The sequence below is a fragment of the Anomaloglossus baeobatrachus genome, chromosome 4, assembly GCF_048569485.1.
Source record: "Anomaloglossus baeobatrachus isolate aAnoBae1 chromosome 4, aAnoBae1.hap1, whole genome shotgun sequence".
Lineage (NCBI taxonomy): Eukaryota > Metazoa > Chordata > Amphibia > Anura > Aromobatidae > Anomaloglossus > Anomaloglossus baeobatrachus.
Genome location: NC_134356.1, coordinates 697,374,664 through 697,393,357, shown reverse-complemented (window position 1 = coordinate 697,393,357; position 18,694 = coordinate 697,374,664). Strand labels below are relative to the sequence as shown.

The window sequence follows — 18,694 nt, the reverse complement described above, 5'->3', positions numbered from 1 at the left end:
GTTCGGGTGTTGCGGCGGTTGGTTTTTATTTGTTGGGAAATTAATACGGGTCACAGCAGCTCAGGTACCAGGTATAGAGGACCTAATAGCGGATTTCCTTTCCTGTTTCAGTGAGATTGTTTCCGGGATTTTGCGGTAGTGGCGGACAGCAGCAGCTTGTAGTCCCCTGCTCAGCTTGGAGCGTGGTCTTCAAGCAGCAAGACCACGGATTCAGGCAGTTTGACTGGTACCACGTGGGCGGCGTATTAGGCCACATGGGTTCCTGGGAGTGGTGGTTGGGTGGTGGCATGATGAATGAGGATTCCCAGTTAGGACTGTTCCTGGGAAATCGGGGGAGTGGCGATAACAGGTTGGTCTTCCACGAAGTTGAGTCATTTGATTACAGGGTTGGCATTTGGTTTCTGGTTGCGAGGTGTACAGGATTGGGAACAAATTTTTGGGTTGTTCAGGCGTTGAAGGGTGTGCATAGGGGCCATAGGTAGACGGCCTGTGCGATTTAGCTTATTGGAATGTTTGGGTAGGGAATTAAGGTATCATTGTTGCGGTTGGCTTTTCGTTGGCGGTTTTTCGGGGCTTGGTGTATTGGCGAATTGGTATTTCCCAGGGTGACGTGCCCCGGGGGCTTGGGTAATAGTGACGTCCTATTTTTGGAGCATGGGGATCGAATTTTGGATCCAGAAATCAAAAATGGATAAAGTGGGGGCAGGCGGGTTCGTTTAGGGAAGGTTATGGCATCAGGTATGTGCCATTGGCAGTGCGTTTTGAGCTTTGCAAAGGTCCACCCGAGTCAGGATGGCCCATTGTTATGTCTCGAGGACGGGTTTTTTTGTCCAGATATTAGTTCATTAGTGTTTTGTGGGCATGTTTGAAATCATTGGGTCTGGTTGGCGAGGTTTGCGTTGCATTCTTTTCGTCTTGGGACGGCAGTGGAAACCTCTGGGTGTGGTCTCCCTGCTAAGACAGTTAAACAGATTGGTCGATGGAAGTCTCAGCGTTGTAAGTCGTGGGTTCGCAATGTTTCAGGGGCAATTGATCGGAAGACTGGTTCTGATGGAGGGGGGGGTGGGGGGGTGTCATTCTTTGGGGTGGTATTGGAGCTACTTGGTAATTTTGTTAGTGCTTTGTTTTTCAGACACCCCCCCCCCCCCCCCGTTTTTCCAGCCTGGTCTGGATCTTGGGCCATTCTAATGTGTGCTGGGGGACACAGAGAGCAGATACGAGAAGGAACAGGAGACAGCTAAATTTTGTCGGAGGGATAGGGCTCCTGTCGGATGGGTTGGAATCAGGGGTATGGGGTGGAATACAGTGTTGCAGGGGGTGCATAACTATGCTCATTTGGGCAGGCCCCCTGACATTTTGGTTTTACGCGTCGAGGGACCTATTTGGGTGAGCGGCTTTCTCGGACTTTGATAAAGATACTAAGCATGACTTGTTGCGGTTATGGGTGTCTTTTCCAGGCGTGATAATTGTGTGGTGGGACATTGTTCCAAGAAGGGTTTGGGCGGAAAGCATGGTCTGTGGAGAAGCTGAATAAGGTGCGGGTGAAAGTTAATAGGGTTATCTCAAAAAATTTGGGGGCTGCAACGTGGGAGTCGCAGCTCGGCTTTTTGAGCTGGAGCGAGAGGAGGACGAATTTTGGTAGGCGGATGGGGTGCATTTGAATGCAGTACGGATTGATTGTGGGCACTTGGATTGCAGGGAGGTATTGAGCGAGCTTTGCTATTGAGGGGGGGTCTCAGGCACTTGAAGGTTATCAAGGTGCCCTCGTTGTGGCAGGTTTTTGGTGGGTCCTTGAAGTTGGTTCTAAATTGGTTCGGGGAACCCATCCGGGTATGGATCCCCTCATTGGCAGAATGGTTGGTCACCTGGTGATTTTTGGGGGATCCCGACGGGGTATGTCGGGGCCCCCGTGGGTGTTTTTGGTGGTTAATGAAGGAATAACCCTTACACTTTGGTGCTCCTGAGCCAGTGTGGGTAACGGCTGGGAGCAATTTGGTTATATGGCTTGGTTATGGGAATCACCAGGGTTTTAGCTTCAAGGACCTTACCACAATGCAAAATTTTACATGTTATGTATTTGTTTAATAAATGGCTGCTATGGCCAAAATTATCCAAAGATAAATTGGTGTCTGAGTGGTTATTAGCAGATAAGGGGGAATTGGAAAAGGGGTGTGTGTGCCTAATTATTATTGGCCGGAATCTACAATTCCAGGGTCATGCACTTGGGTAGAGGAAATAACATTTATGATTATGTACTTAATTGTAGAACACTGGGTAAAACAGACACAGAAAAAGACTTGGGTGTATGGGTGGATGGTAAACTTCACTTTAGTGGCCAGTGTCAGGCAGCTGCTGCCAGGGCTAATAAAATAATGGGATGTATTAAAAGAGGTAGAAGTGTTCATGAAAAAAATATAGTTCTACCTCTGTACAAGTCACTAGTGCGACCGCACTTAGAATACTGTGTACAATTCTGGTCACCGATATATAAGAAGGACATAGCTGAACTGGAGAGGGTGCAGAGAAGAGCGACCAAGATTATTAGAGGAATGGGTGGGCTGCAATACCAAGACAGGAAAAACGAAGGCTTAGGGGGGATCTAATCACAATGTATAAATATATGAGGGGACAGTACAGAGACCTTTCCAAAGATCTGTTTACACCTAGGCCTGCGACTGGAACACGGGGGCATCCGCTACGTCTTGAGGAAAGAAGGTTTAATCATAATCACAGACGAGGATTCTTTACTGTACGAGCAGTGAGACTATGGAACTCTCTGCCGCATGATGTTGTAATGAGTGATTCACTACTAACATTTAAGCAGAGCCTGGACGCCTTTCCTGAAAAATATAATATTACCAGTTATGTATATTAGATTTTATGACAGGGTATTGATCCAGGGAACTAGTCTGATTGCCGGATGTGGACGAAGGAAGGAAATTTTTTCCCCATTGGAACTTGTTTGCCACATTGGGGTTTTTTTGCCTTCCTCTGGATCAACATGTTAGGCTACGGGTTGAACTAGATGGACTTAGAGTCTCCCTTCAACCTTAAAAACTATGATACTATGATACTATGATACTATGATATCCTGTATACACCGCACCTATATACAGTGTGTCCACCCGTATCCTGTCCACCGCCATTAGCTTGAGAACGGCGGCAGCTATAGGCATAGCAGTGGTGTCTAGGTATAGTAAAGTAGCCATGTGCTATGCAATGAAACCATCTATAGCGCCACCTGGTGGAAAACAACGGGGTGAGCATTGTTATCTTGAAAATGAACGAGATAGAGAAAAAAAGTGAATTACAAAGTTTTGGGCATCATCAATTCAATACGAGTCCACACCTTGCACAGAAATGCTGTGATTAGAACATTAAAACTCACAAGGCTGCGGATGTGAAGCGATACCTCATGGAGACCTTCCTACAAGTCATTGGGTATGGTGGCTGTGTGGCCTCCGCTCACCTGACCTGACCCCACTGGACTTCTTTCTGTGAGGTCACATCAAACAGCAGGTGTATGCGACCCCTCCACCAACATTGCAGGACCTACGACCACGTATCACAGATGCTTGTGCAAACGTGTCACCTGCCATATTGCACAGCGTGCAGCAAAATACAGTATGATACAGTATGCTGTCCAGATGTGCATTGCAGCCAGATACAGTATGCTGTGCAGAGGCCAGATGTGCATTGCAGCCAGATACAGTATGCTGTGCAGAGGCCAGATGTGCATTGCAGCAAGATACAGTATGCTGTGCAGAGTGCAGATGTGCATTGCAGCTGACGGGGGCCACTAATGAGCGCCATATCCTTGACCAGCATTCAATGTTTTGGGGGGTCATGTTTTTTTTTATCATAGCATTTCTGTATGCAAGGTGTCGATTCGTATTGAATTGATGATGCCCTGCAACTTTGTAATTCGCTTTTTTTCTCTATCTCGTTCCATTTTCGAGATACAAATGCTAACTCCGTTGTTTTCTACCAGGTGGCGCTATAGGAGGTTTCATTGCATAGCGCATGGCTGCTTTACTATACCTAGACACCACTTTTATGCCTATAGCTGCCGCCGTTCTCAAGTTAATGGTGGTGTATACAGGATATGGGTTGACACACTGTATACTCATATATATTAATACATACATATACATATACTCATACATACTCTCAAATACTCACACACATTCATACCTACAGTCAGTACTAGTAATGTATATACAGTACATGCTCATGCATACAGTACATGAACATCCTTAGATTCAGTCATAATTATAGTACATGCATGTATACATACAGTACATGCATACCAAAGCATACATGCTCACTTATGGTACATGAATACTTATATTTACATATTGTACATGTGCACACATCTACAATGACGAGCAAAATGGTAACAATGTTTTGTACTTGTGACTTTCAGGCTCTATATCTCACCATCCTCCACAGCTTTGAGCGTGAGACGACCTTCATTCTATAGACAATCATCTTGGCTTCTCACACATAAATGTGACTTGAAGCTATTTACTAGTTATGCAGATTCTTGTCATGTCGCGGCATTGTTACTGTTTTGCTCCTTTTTCTTCCTGTGTACTACAAATTACAACCGGTTGTCACATTCCCTAATAACTCAGTGTGTTATTAGGAGGATTCCCAACCAATGGTCACTAGTTCGAATAGAGGAGCAGCCATGAAGAAAATTTCCCAACAAAAGAGACACAGCATCTTCCAGCTGATAGTGATCTCTCTGTATAGAATATTGCGAAACTACATCATGTGCGGCCATGACAGGTGGAAAGATAAGAAATGACGTCTGTCCATCTATTCAAAAGCCAAGAGGTGACGTCCAGGTAAAATATCGGAGTCTAAAATTCCCTTCACGGCAAGGTCTATCAGTTTTGGTGACTCCCGGCAGTGGAGGCAGCTCATCTGCTTCATAATAGTGAGATCACTGACGTCCATACAAGCACCGAGTGACGCGCGTTACACAAGTCTGGAATGGTGGCCCAAAAAATTGTAAAGAAGCTTCATCAATATCATCATAAGAAGCGTCAGCTCGAATTTGCAAAGAAGTCCAAAAAAAGGGGAAGATTGGAAATGGGTGAGTTGGAGCAATGAGACGAAAGTCAATAGACAACTTTGATTGGAGCAAATGGGTCTGGAAGAAACAAGGGAAAAAGGGGTTAACGGATATTATTATTATTATTATTTATTTTTATAGTGCCATTTATTCCATGGCGCTTTACAGTGAGGGAGGGTATACGTACAACAATCATTAACAGTACATAACAGACTGGTACAGGAGGAGAGAGGACCCTGCCCACGAGGGCTCACAGTCTACAGGAGGAGAGAGGACCCTGCCCGCGAGGGCTCACAGTCTACAGGAGGAGAGAGGACCCTGCCCGCGAGGTCTCCCAGTCTACAGGAGGAGAGAGGACCCTGCCCACGAGGGCTCACAGTCTACAGGAGGAGAGAGGACCCTGCCCGCGAGGGCTCACAGTCTACAGGAGGAGAGAGGACCCTGCCCGCGAGGTCTCACAGTCTACAGGAGGAGAGAGGACCCTGCCCGCTAGGGCTCACAGTCTATAGGGAATGGGTGATGGTACAATAGGTAAGGACAGAGCTGGTTGCATAGTGGTGTACTGGACTGAAGGTTATTGTAGGTTGTAGGCTTGTTGGAAGAGGTGGGTCTTGAGGTTCCTCTTGGATAGAGAAATTGAAGGAACTGTCAAGTTCAGTGCAGGAAACCTGATGATATGTGGTTGTTTCTAGAAATGAGTGAAACTCTTCGGTTTGCGTTCTCCTATTTCCAATTCGGTGCGAGCCTTTGCCGGTCCATTCGAGCTTGGCTTACCGAACACTTTACTCAAATGTCGGAAATGTTGAGTAAGTGTCCATTTGCAGAAAACCCAGTCCCTGCCCCACCATAGCCATGGAAAGTATTGGCATGGCTTTGATTGGCCAGGGAAATCACTTTAAAAAAAAAAGGAGGCAAAAGGGTTAAAGTACGACATACTTATTGAGTCTCCCAGGGGCTGTAATTGCTCCCGCGGCTGTACTTCCGGGGCCGCAGATTATCCCTCATACATATTCACTGCTTTCACCTCCCACGAACATCTCTGATTGGCTTTAGTTAGACCCCGCCCCAAGACAGTGTCTGTGATTGATTGGAATTGCAGGCGTGGTCTGGGGGTCTATTATATCATGACATAAAATAAATAATAAAGCTATTGGCATAGGGTCCCCCATCTATTGAAACCAGTACAGATAAAGCCCACAGCTAAAGGCTGCAGTCCCCAGCAGTGCGCTTATCTTGGCTGCTAGGTTTTCACTAGCCAATTTAATGCAGTGTTTTTTTTAATAAAGTTAACAATAAAAATTTTGCATTTTTATATACAAAGTAATCAACAAAAAAAGTTTTTGTCCACCTGGATTTGCTGGAACTTCTGCAACTGGTTCCCATTTGGCTCTTACAAAGGTAGTCACCCTGCTCTGTGCAGCATCTTAGGACATAGATGCTACATGAGTGATTGCTACTAATGGTAAGCTGGCCTTTTTTTCTTTTTCTCTATATTTTGGCTGTGTATCAAAGTAGGATGAAATGCATGCAGTTTCTTTAATTATTGAAATAAATAATTTTAAAATCTGGCATGCGATCCCCCTTATTTTGATACTAAGATAAAGCCCGACAACTGGGGGCTGGTACTCTCAGGCTGGGGATACCTATGTTTATTGGGCTCCCGAATCTAAAAATAGCAACCTGCAGCCACCCTGGATTGATGTGACAATCCTGGTTCTTTACCTGACTCATCTTGATTGTCCTGTGTGGTGGTAATTAGGGTAGTAAGTGGTTCATCGCAGCTGACAGATGCCACTAAGCCCTAGATTAGTAAAGGGAGGCATCTATGAGACCCCCCCATTACTAATCTGTAAGTGAAAGTAAAAAACACAAACACTGAAAAAATCTTTATTTGAAATAAAATACAAAAACCCACTCTTTCACCGCTTTATTAATCCCCAAAAGACCTAGGTCTAACGTAGTCCACACAAGATTCCATGACTATTCCAGCTCTGCTACATCTAAACTGACAAGGAGCAGCCATAGAACATGTCTGCATGCTACAACTTCAGGCAGAGACTGGGCCACAGCGATGAGCGGTTACGTAAATCAAAATATTTGTGGTCACAGCTTCCCACGGTCCTCCACCTGTGTCCGCAGGTAACCTGACCTCAGGGGACCTCAATGAACTCAGTGACTTCACCTCAAGTGAGCTCACTGAGTTCCCAGACCTGCATCTTCTAGCAGAAAACTGTGGGTTTTTTTTGCCAAGAGATACAGATTTGGTGGTTAAATTTCTACAGCATATTCCTACACCCAATCTACACATCCTGGCAAAAAAACACATCAAAACCACATCATAACACATGGTATGTTGATGCACTTTTTGCCGGGAGGTGTAGATTGGGTGCAGGAATATGGTATAAAAATGTCATCAACAAATCTGCATCTCTCAGTAAAAAAATGCACAAAAACGTTTTTGATGCCGTTTCAGTGCAGTTTTCTTCCAGTAGGTGCATTAAAATGTCTGCACCAGATTTCAGTACAAAATTTGCACCTACTGGCAGAAAACTACACTGAAACAGCTTGAAAACTGTTTTTGTGCATTTTTTGCCAATAGATGCAGATTTGGTTCTGAAATGTCTACAGCATATTCTTGCACCCAATCTACACCTCCTGGCAAAAAAAAAAAAATCCACATCAAAACCACATCATAATGCATGGTGTTTTGATATTTTTTTTTTGGCCAGGAGGTGTAGATTGGGTACAGGAATATGATGTAGAAATTTCAGCACCAAATCTGCATCTCTTGGGAAAAGATATGCAGTTTTCTGCCAGGAGATGCAGGTCTGTGAACTCAGTGACCTCAACTGAAGTGATGTCACTGAGTACATTGAGGTCCCCTGAGTCAGGTTATCTGCGGACACTGGGGGTGTACCATTGGAATCTCCAGCTGTGGTCGCAACCACCCTGAGTTATGTCAGTGCTGATTGCTGGGGCTCAGTCTCTGCCTGAAAGTACAGTGGGCGGTCATGTTCTATGGCCGCTAGCTGTCAGTTCAGATGTAACAGAGCTGGAACCGTCGTGGGACCATGTGTGGATTATGTTGAACCTGGTTCTTTTGGGTGTTAATAAAGTGGTGAAAGAGGGTGATTTGTTTTATTTTATTTCAAATAAAGGATTTTTTTGGTGTTTGTGTTTATTTACTTTTCCTTGCCAATTAGTTACGGGGTCTCATAGACCCTCTCCATTACTATTCTAGGGCTCAATGACAGCTATGAACTGCAAATGAATCCCTTATTACCCCATTTACCACTGCTACACGGCAATTGCGAAGATCCTCGTAAAGTCCCGGGGCTGTCACATCTAATAGATACTGCAATCCTGGGTGGCTGCTGGCTGCTATTTTTAGGCTGGGGGCTCAATAAGCATGGCCCTCAGCCTGATTATACCAGGCCCCAGCTGTCGGGCTTTATCTTGGCTGGGTATCAAAACTGGACATACCACACGCTGGTTTTCTTTTTTTAATTATTTAAATAATTAAAAAAGCCACATACAGTTCCTCATATATTGACACACAGACAAGATATGCACACGGATGGGGACTGCAGCCTTTAGCCATGGGCATTATCTGTGCTTGTATCATCAGGTGGGGGGACCCTATGCCATTTTTAAAATATTTTATAATAAAGACCCGTAGACAGGGTCTGTGTTTCCAACCAATCACAGATGCTGTCTGGGGGCGAAGTCTGACTGCAGCCAGAGATGCTGGTTGGTGAAAAAAGCAGTGGATATGTATGAGGGACAATCTGCGGCCCCGGAAGTACAGCCATGGCAGCAGTTACAGCCCCAGGAACAGTTACAGCCGCGTAACTCTGTAAGTATCGCCTGCATTATTTTCTTTCTTTTACAGCCTCCCTACACCATTTTACAACAGATAAGTTTGGAGCCTATTGAATTAAATGAATTTGGTATGTTCGCCCAACTGTTTGGGAAACACAGGGAAACTTGGTAAAGATCGTTAAATCGAACTTTGAAAGGTTTGCTCATGTCTAGTTGTTTCACAGCCATAGGCGATGGTTACTTGACCGGGATGGATGGTGGTCTCACTGCTGAGCTATATGTGAGGGTCCTACAAAATGAGCTACTTCATACACTCAAGTACTGTGGGCATGAAGAAGATGACATAGTGTTCCAGCAGGAGAACGACTAGAAGTATACAGCGAGATTGGAGGATAAATGGTTCAATGGTAATGAAGTAGAGGTGCTGAATTGTCCCCACAGCCTCCAGACCTCAACCCAATCCAACACTTGTCATTGGAGATGAAGAAAAAGCTATATACATTGGCAAGTGAGCCGACCAGTGTACACCAACACTGGGAATGTGGAGAAGAGACCTGACCAGTATACACCAACACTGGGAACGTGGAGAAGAGACCTGACCAGTATACACCAACACTGGGAACATGGAGAAGAGACCTGACCAGTATACACCAACACTGGGAACATGGAGAAGAGACCTGACCAGTATACACCAACACTGGGAACGTGGAGAAGGGACCTGACCAGTATACACCAACACTGGGAACGTGTAGAAGAGACCTGACCAGTATACACCAACACTGGGAACGTGTAGAAGAGACCTGACCAGTATACACCGACCAGTATACACCAACACTGGGAACGTGTAGAAGAGACCTGACCAGTATACACCAACACTGGGAACATGGAGAAGAGACCTGACCAGTATACACCAACACTGGGAACATGGAGAAGAGACCTGACCAGTATACACCAACACTGGGAACGTGGAGAAGAGATCTGACCAGTATACACCAACACTGGGAACGTGGAGAAGGGACCTGACCAGTATACACCTACACTGGGAACGTGTAGAAGAGACCTGACCAGTATACACCAACACTGGGAACGTGTAGAAGAGACCTGACCAGTATACACCGACCAGTATACACCAACACTGGGAACGTGTAGAAGAGACCTGACCAGTATACACCAACACTGGGAACATGGAGAAGAGACCTGACCAGTATACACCAACACTGGGAACATGGAGAAGAGACCTGACCAGTATACACCAACACTGGGAACGTGGAGAAGAGACCTGACCAGTATACACCAACACTGGGAACATGGAGAAGAGACCTGACCAGTATACACCAACACTGGGAACGTGGAGAAGAGACCTGACCAGTATACACCAACACTGGGAACATGGAGAAGAGAACTGACCAGTATACACCAACACTGGGAACGTGGAGAAGAGACCTGACCAGTATACACCAACACTGGGAACGTGGAGAAGAGACCTGACCAGTATACACCAACACTGGGAACGTGGAGAAGAGACCTGTCCAGTATACACCAACACTGGGAACGTGGAGAAGAGATCTGACCAGTATACACCAACACTGGGAACATGGAGAAGAGACCTGACCAGTATACACCAACACTGGGAACGTGGAGAAGAGACCTGACCAGTATACACCAACACTGGGAACGTGGAGAAGGGACCTGACCAGTATACACCAACACTGGGAACGTGTAGAAGAGACCTGACCAGTATACACCAACACTGGGAACGTGTAGAAGAGACCTGACCAGTATACACCGACCAGTATACACCAACACTGGGAACGTGTAGAAGAGACCTGACCAGTATACACCAACACTGGGAACATGGAGAAGAGACCTGACCAGTATACACCAACACTGGGAACATGGAGAAGAGACCTGACCAGTATACACCAACACTGGGAACGTGGAGAAGATACCTGACCAGTATACACCAACACTGGGAACATGGAGAAGAAGCCTGCCCAGTATACACCAACACTGGGAAAATGGAGAAGAGACCTGACCAGTATACACCAACACTGGGAACGTGGAGAAGAGACCTGTCCAGTATACACCAACACTGGGAACGTGGAGAAGAGACCTGACCAGTATACACCAACGGATACAAAGGAGGAAGAAGTCATTCATTTTGCCAAGGTGCCTACATGCCTCGAAGCCAAAAGCAAAAAGTAATCAAATGCACAAGTGTGCAGGTAAAAATACTTTTAATGAACAACAATGGTACAATACAAAGGCATGGATGTAAGTATAAATAAATTACAAAGACATAGGGGGTGATAAGAATCCCCACATGTGGATGCATGCAAAATCGTATCAATTAAGTTACTTGTAGCTCACTGGTATGGTCAGTGCTGAAGGCATATAACAACATAGTGCAGACAAAGAAAGTACCAGCCGAAGAAATCAACAAGCCGGCTACACATTGTAAGTTAACAATACAGCAAAAGACCAGAGGCCAGTATGGAGCTTACCAGCCGTACTTATGCTGGATTGGTATTGGCAGGTATATTAGACTCTCGCCTTGTCCTGTTATCCACAGTCCCCTGAAGCAGTCGCCACACGAAACACGTGTCGGGACTTTCCCTGTGTGTGCCTGCACGCTTTTTCCTTCTGTTACCCTGGTAAGCTCCATACTGGCCTCTGGTCTTTTGCTGTATTGTTAACTTACAATGTGTAGCCGGCTTGTTGATTTCTTCGGCTGGTACTTTCTTTGTCTGCACTATGTTGTTATATGCCTTCAGCACTGACCATACCAGTGAGCTACAAGTAACTTAATTGATACGATTTTGCATGCATCCACATGTGGGGATTCTTATCACCCCCTATGTCTTTGTAACTTATTTATACTTACATCCATGCCTTTGTATTGTACCATTGTTGTTCATTAAAAGTATTTTTACCTGCACACTTGTGCATTTGATTACTTTTTGCTTTTGGCTTCGAGGCATGTAGGCACCTTGGCAAAATGAATGACTTCTTCCTCCTTTGTATCCATTTATGCTTCCAGAAGTCTTTGCCTTTTACGACTGTTAAGATCCAGCTACACTGTTCTACGTTTTTCAGTATACACCAACACTGGGAACGTGGAGAAGAGACCTGACCAGTATACACCAACACTGGGAACGTGGAGAAGAGACCTGACCAGTATACACCAACACTGGGAACGTGGAGAAGAGACCTGACCAGTATACACCAACACTGGGAACGTGGAGAAGAGACCTGACCAGTATACACCAACACTGGGAACGTGGAGAAGAGACCTGACCAGTATACACCAACACTGGGAACATGGAGAAGAGACCTGACCAGTATACACCAACACTGGGAACGCGAAGAAGAGACCTGACCAGTATACACCAACACTGGGAACGTGGAGAAGAGACCTGACCAGTATACACCAACACTGGGAACGTGGAGAAGAGACCTGACCAGTATACACCAACACTGGGAACGTGGAGAAGAGACCTGACCAGTATACACCAACACTGGGAACGTGGAGAAGAGACCTGACCAGTATACACCAACACTGGGAACGTGGAGAAGAGACCTGACCAGTATACACCAACACTGGGAACGTGGAGAAGAGACCTGACCAGTATACACCAACACTGGGAACGTGGAGAAGAGACCTGAGCAGTATATACCAACACTGGGAACGTGGAGAAGAGACCTAACCAGTATACATCAACACTGGGAACATGGAGAAGAAGCCTGACCAGTATACACCAACACTGGGAACGTGGAGAAGAGACCTGACCAGTATACACCAACACTGGGAACGTGGAGAAGAGACCTAACCAGTATACATCAACACTGGGAACATGGAGAAGAAGCCTGACCAGTATACACCAACACTGGGAACGTGGAGAAGAGACCTGACCAGTATACACCAACACTGGGAACGTGTAGAAGAGACCTGACCAGTATACATCAACACTGGGAACATGGAGAAGAAGCCTGACCAGTATACACCAACACTGGGAACGTGGAGAAGAGACCTGACCAGTATACACCAACACTGGGAACGTGTAGAAGATACCTGACCAGCATACACCAACACTGGGAACATGGAGAAGAGACCTGACCAGTATACACCAACACTGGGAACATGAAGGAGAGACTTGACCAGTATACACCTACACTGGGAACGTGGAGAAGAGACCTGACCAGTATACACCAACACTGGGAACGTGGAGAAGAGACCTGACCAGTATACACCAACACTGGGAACATGAAGGAGAGACCTGACCAGTATACACCTACACTGGGAACATGAAGGAGAGACCTGACCAGTATACACCAACACTGGGAACGTGGAGAAGAGACCTGACCAGTATACACCAACACTGGGAATGTGTAGAAGAAACCTGGGATCAGATTCCAGTGGAGACGTGCTTGAATCTGATTGAGAAGGATTCAGGCACTGATGAAAGCCAAAGGAAATTTTCAAAATAATAATAAAAATAATAAAAATTGAAATATAGATTTTTAGGAGCAAAACAGTAACAATGGAGTGACATGATGAGAATGTTAGTTACAAGTCAAATTTATGTATGGGAAACTGAGATGATTGTCTATAAAATGAGGTCATCTCACACTCAAAGCTGTAGTGGATGGTAAGATATGGAGCCTGAGAGTCAAAAGTTCAAAACATTGTTACCCTTTTGCTTGTCAGTGTACACCCTTACATACACTGAATTTGCACAGATACCTACACACATATACTGCACATACCATGTTTCCCCGAAAGTAAGACAGTGTCTTTTCAATGTCGCTCACTTTCTTCCCTCATTCACTCTTTTTTTTTTTTTTCCTCTGTATGATTTGCATCTTTCTCCTTTTCCTTCTTTCATTTGTTTTCTTTTTTTCTTTCTTTCTTACTCACCTTTTTATCCTGCACTCTCCCTTTTCTCTTTTTTTATTTTTGTCTCTTTTTCGCTCTCACCCCCTTATACTTTTCTCTCTATCCCTTCTCACTTCTTTTTCTATCTCTTCTTTTTTTGTACATTTCCTTTTCTTTTTTTATAGACATCTCCATTTACTAAACCCATCAGAAGTTGTGCGGTGGTCGGTAACGGCGGCATCTTAAAAAACAGCTCATGTGGTGCTGACATTGACCAAGCGGATTTTGTGTTTCGGTAAGAATGAAACGTTCCATGACATCCAATGACTTTAAGCTGAACAGTACCGGGTCCTCCACAGGTGACTGCATATTCCATCCACAAGTTCTTATTTTATCTTAATTAGTCAGACAGGAAATTCTAAGACTCATAGAATACATCATCTACTAATTTCTTTTGCCACATGGGCAGTAACGACACCTTTGCATAGGCAGAAGAACAGGGCTGACCTTTTTGGCATTTACTTTACCAATTGTATCGACTGAAGAGTGGACGACCATTGACCATTACTCCAATGAACTTTAGCATTCGGATCTTCCATGCTGATTCAGGAGTTTTGGTCTCTTCTACATTTATTTTTCAGGTTGAATTTACCTCCATTGAACTGGACTGAGGACGTCGGGACCAAGACGAACCTCGTCACTGCAAACCCAAGCATCATGATTAATAAGTAGGTTTCTGGAATGAGTGGTCAAAGCCAAGATGACATCCACAGAAGTGTCTCTTAAGAGGGACATTTCAGTCTTGTAAAGTGCAGTAAAATTGCTAGGATATTCTACACTGGAATGATCATTGGTTTCCAAAATCTGGACCCCAACAGATCCTGGTTATGACGGTTGTAGCTGAGTCTTCTTTATTTTCTTTTCCATAAAAAGCAGTACTCCCATCTCTAGTCTTTTGGAGAAATGCATTGCAGCGCTGGCCTCGGCTGCTGGCGTGGTAGTACCACTGTGCAGAAAAACTTGTGGGGCCCCTTCATGCTCAGGATTTGGAGATCCTAGAAGTCTAACCTAAACTAATTGTAAAGCAATTGAATTGAAATACCCATTCAAGTCAAAAGTTGTAAAGTTCCTGACTAAGGGACCATCAAAGAGGACCTCCTAGGACACTGCTGGGAATGTTTTGTATGCTTGTCCTTTACAGATGCTGTAGTACCTTATATACAGTCATAGCCAAAAGTTTTGAGAATGACACCAAAATTATAATTTCACATGATCTGTTGCCCTCTGGATTTTAATTGTTTGTCTGATGTTTACATCACATACAGAAATATAATTGCAATCATATTATGAGACCAGAAGGTTCTATTGACAGCTAGAATGAGTTAATGCAGCAAGTGAATATTTGCAGTGTTGACCCTTCTTCTTCAGGACCTCTGCAATTCTCCCGGGCATGCTCTTAATCATCTTCTGGAGCAAATCCTGACTAATCGCTGTCCATTCTTGCATAAGCAATGCTTGCATTTTGCCAGAATTTGTTGGTTTTTGTTTGTCCACCCGTCTCTTGATGATTGGCCACAAGTTCTCAATGGGATTAAGATATGGGGAGTTTCCAGGCCATGGACCCAAAATATCTGTTTTGTTCCATGAGCCATTTAGTGATCACCTTTGCTTTATGGCAAGGTGCTCCATAATGCTGGAAAAGCCATTGTTGGGCGCCAAACTGCTCTTGGACAGTTGGGAGAAGTTGCTCTTGGAGGACATTCTGGTACCATTCTTTATTCATGGCTGTGTTTTTAGGCAAGACTGTGAGTGGTGCGATTCCCTTGGCTGAGAAGCAGCCCCACACATGAATGGATTCAGGATGCTTAACAATTGGCATGAGACAAGACTGGTGGTAGCGCTCACCTCTTCTTCTCCTAATAAGCTGTTTTCCATATGTCCCAAACAATCGAGAAGTGGCTTCATCTGAGAAAATGACTTTACCCCAGTCCTCAGCAGTCACTCCCTGTACCTTTTGCAGAATATCAGTCAGTCCCTGATGTTTTTTTCTGGAGAGAAGTGGCTTCTTTGCTGCCCTCCTTGAAACCAAGCCTTGCTCCAGCAGTCTCCGCCTCACAGTGCGTGCAGAAGCACTCACACCAGCCTGCTGCCATTGCTGAGCTAGCTCGGCACTGCTGGTAGTCCCATCCCGCAGCTGAAACAGTTTTAAGATACGGTCCTGGCGTTTGCTGGTCCTTCTTGGGCGCCCTGGAGCCTTTTTGGTAACAATGAAAGCTCTCTCCTTGAAGTTCTTGATGATGCGATAGATTGTTGACTGAGGTGCAATCTTTGTAGCTGCGATACTCTTCCCTGTTAGGCCATTTTTGTTCAGAGCAATGATGGCTGCACATGTTTCTTTAGAGATAACCATGGTTAACTGAAGAGAAACAATGATACCAAGCACCAGCCTCCTTTTAAAGTGTCCAGTGGTGTCATTCTTACTTAATCATGACTGATTGATCGCCAGCCCTGTCCTCATCAACACCCACACCTGAGTTAATGGAACAATCACTAAAACAATGTTAGCTGCTCCTTTTAAGGCAGGAATGTAATGATGTTGAAATGTGTTTTGGGGGTTAAAGTTCATTTTCTTACCAATATTGACTTTGCAAGTAATTGCTGTTAAGCTGATCACTCTTTATGACATTCTGGAGTATATGCAAATTGCCATTAGAAAAACTTAAGCAGTAGACTTTGTAAAAATTAATATTTGTAGCATTCTCAAAACTTTTGGCCATGACTGTAGTAACAGCAACCTCTGGTACAGTCATATGAAAAAGTTTGGGCGCCCCTATTAATGTTAACCTTTTTTCTTTATAACAATTTGGGTTTTTGCTATTTCAGTTTCATCTATCTAATAACTGATGGACTCAGTAATATTTCTGGATTGAAATGAGGTTTATTGTACTTTCAGAAAATGTGCAATCCGCATTTAAAAAAAAATTTGAACGGTGCAAAAGTATGGGCACCTCAACATAAAAGTGATATTAAGATTTTGTAGATACTCCTTTTGGAAAAATCACAGCCTCTAGTCGCTCCCTGTAGCTTTTAATGAGTTCCTGGATCCTGGATGAAGGTATATTTGACCATTCCTGTTTACAAAACAATTCCAGTTCAGTTAAGTTTGATGGTCGCCGAGCATGGACAGCCGCTTCAAATCATCCCACAGATGTTCAATGATATTCAGGTCTGGGGAATGGGATGGCCATTCCAGAACATTGTAATTGTTCCTCTGCATGAATGCCTGAGTAGATTTGGAGCGGTGTTTTGGATCATTGTCTTGCTGAAATATCCATCCCCTGCATAACTTCAACTTCGTCACTGATTCTTGCCCATTATTGTGAAGAATCTGCTGATACTGAGTTGAATCCATGCGACCATCAACTTTAACAAGATTCCCGGTGGCAGAAGCCCCAGAAAAGAGTGAGGATGGATGAAAATGATGTTGTATGCTGTGGAGAAGTAAACAAGGGACTGAAAGGAGCTGCGCAGAGGACCATACGAGGAGTTATAATGGCAGAGTAGTGAACTATTATTATTTTTTTGTTTCTACAATAGATGTATTATGCTCTGGGATCTGAAGAAATCCAAGAGCGTAATAAGGCATATTGGACTCGCATTGAATACATTTGATGCAAATAAAATTTTGGTGATGAATTCGAGCAAACTGATGAATTTTTGTTTATCTTCAGTAAACTATCATAGTATGCATCAATGAGTAATTCTAATAAAATGTCTCCTTGAACAGGTATGGAAGCCTCAGGGAGCAGAGGAAACCCTTCATCAACATGGTAAAGGCTTACGGCTCCGCGTTTGTTCTCCTGCCGGCTTTCTCCTTCTCGATGAATACTGACGTCTCTCTCCGCACGCTCTACTCTTTGGAAGACTTTGACATGAGTAACAAGGTGGTGTTCTTTAATCCCCGGTATCTCGAAAACCTTACATCTTACTGGAAAAGCACTGGGCTTCAGTTCTACCGTATGTCCTCAGGTCTCATGTTGGCCAGCGCAGCCTTCGAGGTTTGTGAGAAGGTAACACTCTATGGTTTCTGGCCATTTTCTGAAGATCTTGAAGGGACCCCGATTCCTCACCACTACTACGATAATGTGCCTCCTAAACCTGGCTTCCACTCTATGTCTGATGAGTTTTATCAGTACTTACGGATGCACAGTCAAGGAGCTCTACAACTGCAACTAGGGCAATGCTAAGGAGCACCGCGAGAATTGTAAATGGCGCACGTAATGTTTAGGACGTTTTATGGAACTGCGGACATTTACATACTTTAAAAATTTAAAAAAATTATTCAAAAAGAAAAAAGTGCTTCCCATTAAACGTACCCCGTAAGACAATAATTGAGCCCAGCACATAGTTTGAGAAGAATCCGGACAGGTCAGATTCTCCAGAAAAAGAGAAGCCTTTGTGAATTTGTCCTATTTTTGACCAATCAATTGACTATTAATGAAATAATGTTGAGAATTCAACTCATGGATTATTAGTAACATTTATTTTAACAATATTTGTTGGTTTTTTTTTTACTTTTTGGCTCTGATTCTACCCATAATTCGCACTTCTATTCATTTGTTCTGTAATAAAAACAATATGGTAAATCGTTTCATCACTGGGAAATATTGCAGTGAGTCCACATTTATATTGTCTTTGCAGTTTTCTATCACAGCTACTGAGGATATAAATATTGGGGTGATTCCTTGAGGTGCTTACATCAGACATCTGGAGTAAAAACACCTAAATATGTTGCAATAATTTTGCACAAACCGGCAGTTCCACAAAAATATTTTGACTCTTGGCATGTACATGCCAATAAAAGCACAGCATAGGCAGAACATGGGGGACATGGGTGTGGTGATGCCCACATG

General features: G+C 44.2%; 1 protein-coding gene across 1 annotated transcript in view; it reads left to right on the top strand.

The window, feature by feature from the left end:
* LOC142303038 (alpha-N-acetylneuraminide alpha-2,8-sialyltransferase-like) overlaps window positions 1–18,036 on the top strand; it is a 55,636-nt gene extending 37,600 nt beyond the window's left edge. Inside the window, exons 5-7 of the mRNA XM_075344137.1 lie at window positions 13,967–14,076; window positions 14,423–14,509; window positions 17,569–18,036. Coding sequence (XP_075200252.1) covers window positions 13,967–14,076; window positions 14,423–14,509; window positions 17,569–18,028 — 657 coding nt within the window. The 3' untranslated portion in view covers window positions 18,029–18,036. The remainder of the gene's footprint in view (window positions 1–13,966; window positions 14,077–14,422; window positions 14,510–17,568) is intronic.
* Window positions 18,037–18,694: the final 658 nt, after the last annotated feature.